The 6285-nt window shown below is 36.1% G+C and overlaps 1 protein-coding gene across 2 annotated transcripts in view; it reads left to right on the top strand.

Moving 5' to 3' along the window:
* Positions 1 to 4921, top strand: part of TEX15 (testis expressed 15, meiosis and synapsis associated) — an 87710-nt gene extending 82789 nt beyond the window's left edge. For both annotated transcript variants that reach the window (XM_054720065.1, XM_054720064.1), the window contains exon 10: positions 4839 to 4921. In XM_054720065.1, the coding sequence (XP_054576040.1) occupies positions 4839 to 4879 (41 nt within the window). In that variant the 3' untranslated portion in view covers positions 4880 to 4921. The remainder of the gene's footprint in view (positions 1 to 4838) is intronic.
* Positions 4922 to 6285: the final 1364 nt, after the last annotated feature.

Here is a 6285-nt window from a genome sequence, read left to right on the forward strand (position 1 = left end):
GAATTTACAGCAAGTAGTGATACATAGCAGTCATTTTTCTGTGCAGATGTGTAGAATTGTTCAAATACCAGACAGAGTTGAATTATGTTGTCAGTTGAAAATCTAGTTGCCAAAAGATGGAAGAAAGAGAATTGTTAATCTCATCAATATATTCTTCAACAAAACCCAATTTATAGGGTATCATTAAGAAAAATATAGTTGCCGAAACCGGTTTGGCTCAGTGGATAGAGCATTGGTCTGCGGATTGAAGGGTCCCGGGTTCGATTCCGGTCAAGGGCATGTACATTGGTTGCGGGCACATCCCCGGTGGGGGTGTGTGCAGGAGGCAGCTGGTAGATGTTTCTCTCTCATCAATGTTTCTAGCTCTCTATCCCTCTCCCTTCCTCTCTGTAAAAAAATCAATAAAATATATTTTTTTAAAAAAAGAAAAAGAAAAGTATAGTTAACTCATACTATGAAATGTGTTGTAACCATTAAAGGGCTTATTAAAGTTTTTAATGATAGTTTTTAGAACTGTATCATAAATTTACCTATATAACCAAGGTAATGCATATAAAAGAAGTACACCAACATTTCAACTTGTCTGCCACTGAGTGATAAAATTTGAGGTGTGTGGAAAGTGTTTTTCTGTATTTTTCCACTGGGAACATACATTATTTTAATAAGTGGCGAAAAACAGACTAAAAAAACCAAGGTGGAAAAAGAAACTTCAATCAGATAAAGCAGTCTTTCTCTTTCTGTCTGTATTCTAATATACCATCTTGGCAAAAGTGAAAATGGAGTTAATTGAGATGTGTTGACAGAACAGCTTGGTAGTTTGCCACTAGAGCTTGAAAAATGTTTTCTTAAATTCAATTCTATTTGTAAAATATCATGATTATAAGATAGGTTTTTTTTAATTAAATTGAGTTAAAGCAAAAGTTTAAGACAATAATTCTGCAAAAACTAGTTATCCACTAACACCCAAATATTCTACCATTAGAGATAAAATGTATTTTTATTTTTTTAATAAATCTTTATTGTTCAGATTATTACAATTGTTCCTCTTATTTCCCCTCATAGCTCCCCTCCACCCAGTTCCCACCCCACCCTCTGCCCTTACCCCCCCACACACTGTCCTCATCCATAGGTGTACGATTTTTGTCCAGTCTCTTCCCGCACCCCCCACACCCCTTTTACTCCAAGGATTGTCAGTCCACTCCCTTTCTATGCCCCTAATTCTATTATATTCATCAGTTTATTCTGTTCATCAGATTTTTTATTCACTTGATTTTTAGATTCACTTGTTGATAGATATGTATTTGTTGTTCATAATTTTTATCTTTACCTTTTTCTTCTTCTTTCTCTTCTTAAATAATACCTTTCAGCATTTCATAGAATACTGGTTTGGCGGTGATGAACTCCTTTAGCTTTTTCTTGCCTGTGAAGTTCTTTATCTGACCTTCAATTCTGAATGATAGCTTTGCTGGGTAGACTAATCTTGGTTGTAGGTTCTTGCTATTCATCACTTTGAATATTTCTTGCCACTCCCGTCTGGTCTGCATAGTTTCTGTTGAGAAATCAGCTGACAATTGTATGGGTGCTCCCTTGTAGGTAACTGTTTTTCTCTTGCTGCTTTTAATATTCTCTCTTTGTCTTTTGCTCTTGGCATTTTAATTATGATGTGTCTTGATGTGGTCCTCTTTGGATTCCTTTTGTTTGGGGTTCTCTGTGCTTCCTGGACTTGTAAGTCTATTTCTTTAACCAGGTGGAGGAAGTTTTCAGTCATTATTTCTTCAAATAGGTTTTCAGTATCTTGCTCTCTCTTCTTCTGGCACCCTCATAATTCGGATGTTGGTACGTTTGAAGTTGTCCCAGAGGCTCCTTACACTCTCTTCATATTTTTGGATTCTTTTTTCTTTTTGCTTTTCTGGTTGGGTGTTTTTTGCTTCTTTGTATTTCAAATCTTTGACTTGATTCTTGTGATCCTCTAGTCTGCTGTTGGATCTCTGTATATTATTTTTTATTTCAGTCAGTGTATGCTTAATTTCTAGTTGATCCTTTTTCATATTTTCGAGGGTCTTGCTAAATTTATCAGCCTTTTCTAGAAAATTCTTGAAAAACCTTATAACCGTGGTTTTGAACTCTATATCCAGTTGTTTGCTTTCCTCCATTTCTTTCATTTTTGACCTGTTTCTTTGTCTCCTCATTTTGGCTGCTTCCCTGTGTTGATAGAGTGGTTTTGTGTGCTAGGTGTCCTATAGGGCCCAGTGGCTCAGCCTCCCTAGTTACCTGAGGTGGACACTCTTGGTGCACCCCTTTGTGCACTGTGTGCACAGTCTTGTTGTAGTTAAGCCTTGATTGTTGTTGGTATCACTGGGAGAAATTGACCTCCAGTTGGCTGAGAGGATCAGCTGTGTCTACGCTAGGAGAACTTCTGTGCTGGAGACACCCTTATGAGACAAGATTGCAAAAGCCTCTGTGTTCTGCTTGGATGGGGAGATTATCAGGGCGGAGCAGACAGCAATGGCTTCCTGTCAGCCCTGCCCTAAGAGGCCCCCCAGGTCTCAGTGTCCCGTGGTAATCGCTGCAATCAACCCTGAGAGAAAGCCGCCCTTGAGTTCTGCCTGATGCCAGACAGTCCAGTTTCTCCCCTGAATGAGTCTGGGTCCCCAGAGTCTCGCCCAGAACTGGAGTTCAGAGCAGTTGGGAGCTTTTGTCTCCCTCCCGACTGAGAAAGCCAGCCGCGTACTCAGTTGCCAGCCCTCTCCGCGCGCGCCTCCATATCTGCCTTCTGCCGCTCCTCTGAGTCTCAATATGCTTTTCTCTTTCCTTCTAGTTGTAGAATTTCCACTCAGCCAGCCTTCCTGTGGTTCTAGTTGTAGAATTTCCACTCAGCCAGCCTTCCTGTGGTTCTGGATGATGTCCATTTTGTCTTTTAGTTGTAGTTTTGAAATTGTCATGTGAGGCAGCAGTTTAGGTGTTTACCTATGCTGCCATCTTGGTTTCTTTGGTAAAATGTATTTTTAATAAAATTAATCTCTTAGTGTGTTAAACAGAGAAATGTAAGAGAATGCCTTCTAAATTCAAAAGTTGTTTCTCTGTCCTACATTTTCTTATAAGCTAAGTGGGAAAAAACTAATTGAATTAATTCATTTCATTTGTCTGATTTAGACAAGTAGTAGCCTATTAATTCTATTTCTAATTAAGAAATCTGATCAGGACAGCATAGGGGAAATTGTCAATATTGTAATAACTATGTATGGTAACAGATGATTACTAGACTTACCCAGATCACTTCATAAGGTATATAAATGTCTTAGCACTATATTGTAAAGCTGAAATTAATATAATATTGTATGTCAACTATAATTTAAAAGTGAATTTAAAAATAAAGAAAAAAGAAACAACCTCTGACCTAAGGGAGTTTCACAAACAAACAAAAAAAGAAATTTGATCACTGGAGCACCTCTGCATTGGAGTTGGCACTGGCACCCAACAGCTATAGGATAAAATTCAAATTAGCTTGGAGTGCAGGACCCTTCACAGTCCTGGCTCTACAGTATAGCCTCATCTCCTACCACTTCTACCTCTGAATGCAAGCTAGTATTGAACTCCTAACTGTTCTCCCCTGTGACATTTCCTCTTGTCCTCCCATAGTACTTTTTGTGTACACGTCTCACATGATAAGACATGTGAGTGTTGTGTGGTCTTGTAATTATATATGTATCTTTACCTTCCCTCTCTACCCCACCAAATGAATTGAAAAAGTACTGGAAATTTTTGTTTAAATATATTTTATTGATTTTTTACAGAGAGGAAAGGAGAGGGACAGAGAGCTAGAAACGTCGATGAGATAGAAACATCGACCAGCTGCCTCTTGCACACCCCCTACCGGGGATGAGCCCGCAACCAATGTCCATGCCCTTGACCGGAATCGAACCTGGGACCTTTCAGTCCGCAGACCGACCCTCTATTCACTGAGCCAAACCGGTTTCGGCAGTACTGGCAATTTTTCACCAAAAAACAGAACCTGAATAGAACTCTGAAGGAAGGGAGAAAGAAACAGGAGTGGGGCTGGAAGAGTATATATCCCTTTTTGGCTAATTTGACACATTGCATAAAATTGAATTTGATTGTTGCTGCTGTAATGATAAACACACCAACCAGGGATATGGCAAACCTATGAATTAAAGTAGACATCTTGAATGTAATTGTTTCATAAAGTTTCTCATAGTTTGAGCTTTCTTGTGTTCTTCGTTAATTAAGGTCTGTGATGCTAAAAAAGATATCTCTGGAATCAAGTCCAGCTTTTAGTCTCAAAATGTTTAATTGTTACCTCTTTGGTTATATTAGTCAAGTAAAAATAAATGATTATCTACTTATTATAGTATCCAAGAGTAACTCTAAAAGTATTGGGAGGCAATATAAACACATCACTTAGTTTTCTGAGTGCAGATAATCCCACACTGATAGAAACTACATATTTCTAAAGGTATGAAAATCCCTGTGACCCACTTGCTGTTTTGTTTTGTACGTAATACTTGAGTTCAACACCATAAATGGAACTAAAGGGAGGGACTAAGTGAGCCCTGTGTGCCAGACACATTACATCCTTTATTCCATTTAATTCTAAACAAGATACCTGAGACAGATGTAGATGCTGTTCTTTTGCAGACGAAGAAACTTCTCCTTGGGGAGCCTTAAATCATGTTGTCAGATCCCATCCCTAGTAAAGGGCAAATGTGCAGTTTGAACTTCGGCTCTAACCTAACTCATGTCTTTCCACTATACTGTTATGTGCTATTTAGTCTGCATCATTAACTTATCTCAAATCTTTATGGGTTTTTATCTTCCAGTTCCATGGCAACAACAAGAACCCTTTCAGCAAGGACTTTGAAACAGTCTTCTGTCTACTGAAATAAAGGAGATTTACAAGTTTTTCCAAGTGTATTTTACTTATATACTTTTATGTTAACATTTTAAATATATGTAAGGGTGGTAGGAAATATAAATCACGTAGCCTTTATAAAATAGTTAAATGCAACATATGCAGTGGGAAAAAATTTTCTCATATCCAAAATACCAGAATTATTCCTATGCTATTATTTTAGTTAACACCGTACTAGGCTATTTTCACTACCCACCTAGCTATCAAAAACATTAACAGTATTTTTTGAAATTTATTTTTTGAAATGTTGCTATACAGCTGTTACAGTTATATAAATATTTTCTTTGAGATTTTGCTAATGGAATAAGGAGAGTTAAATATAATATTTACTATGATTAAGGTTAAGCAAAAGTAGTAAAATCTTTAAGAATTTTGTTTCTGATATTTTTGGTACATTAAGGTAGTGTTATGCCATTTAACTTAGATTAAAATAGGATTTTTTTTTTACTTGAGTTGGTTGGTTTTCAAAACAATAATTTTATAATTCTTGACATTTTGTGTAATTTATAATTTTACTGTCTAACATAAAAATTCCTTTAATTTCAATATTTTCTCATTTTTACTTATAAAATATAATAGTTTTGCATATTTTCAGTGTTTGTCTTTGAGAAGAGATTTCTAAAATTTGTTTGAAGCAGGTTTATTTTATTATATTGAAACTCAGCACATTTTATACCTTTTTCCATAAGAGCCCTTTCCACAATATTATATATTTTGTATTTGTATTTCATAATTTAAACAGTTTTTAATTTTGTAGCAAATAATAGGAAACATTGTCTTTCTTTAGCTTATGCCATTAGTTTAGTGGTATTTTAATAATTTAAATAATGAAGCACAAGTACAAGTTCTTTTTTTTTTTCTTCAACATTCCACAAAAGTAAAAAATGCCTTAGTAATGATTGTAGAACAACTGGGGTGTAGTGTATAACTATGGTCTTTAGCAATCTTTCTATAAGATCCCAGTCAGAAAGTCAGAAAGATTCCTCACAGCTTGACAGACTTTTCTCAAATGCTAGTGAGCCCTAAAATATGATAATAGATTTGCATTAGCTAAATCTAAACAGGTAGCTAACCTTCCGTTTTCTGTCAAACTTTTTAAGTTAGCAAATTATGTTACCTATATAACAGGTCTCCAAAGAAAGTGTAATTCGGCCATATTTGTTGTAATTTTTCACTTAGAAGAAAACTAAGAACCCCCAGGATAAGCCTTAGTCACATTAACCAAAGAGCATTGAATGTAGAATACTTAGGGTTCTTCTCTAACAAACAGATCTTTAAAAGGGGAAAGCCAAGCAAAGAACTACAATCTAGGGAAAGGAATTTGAAAAAAGACTATAGAATTAAAGCACTGATTA

Source organism: Eptesicus fuscus, chromosome 8, assembly GCF_027574615.1.
Source record: "Eptesicus fuscus isolate TK198812 chromosome 8, DD_ASM_mEF_20220401, whole genome shotgun sequence".
Lineage (NCBI taxonomy): Eukaryota > Metazoa > Chordata > Mammalia > Chiroptera > Vespertilionidae > Eptesicus > Eptesicus fuscus.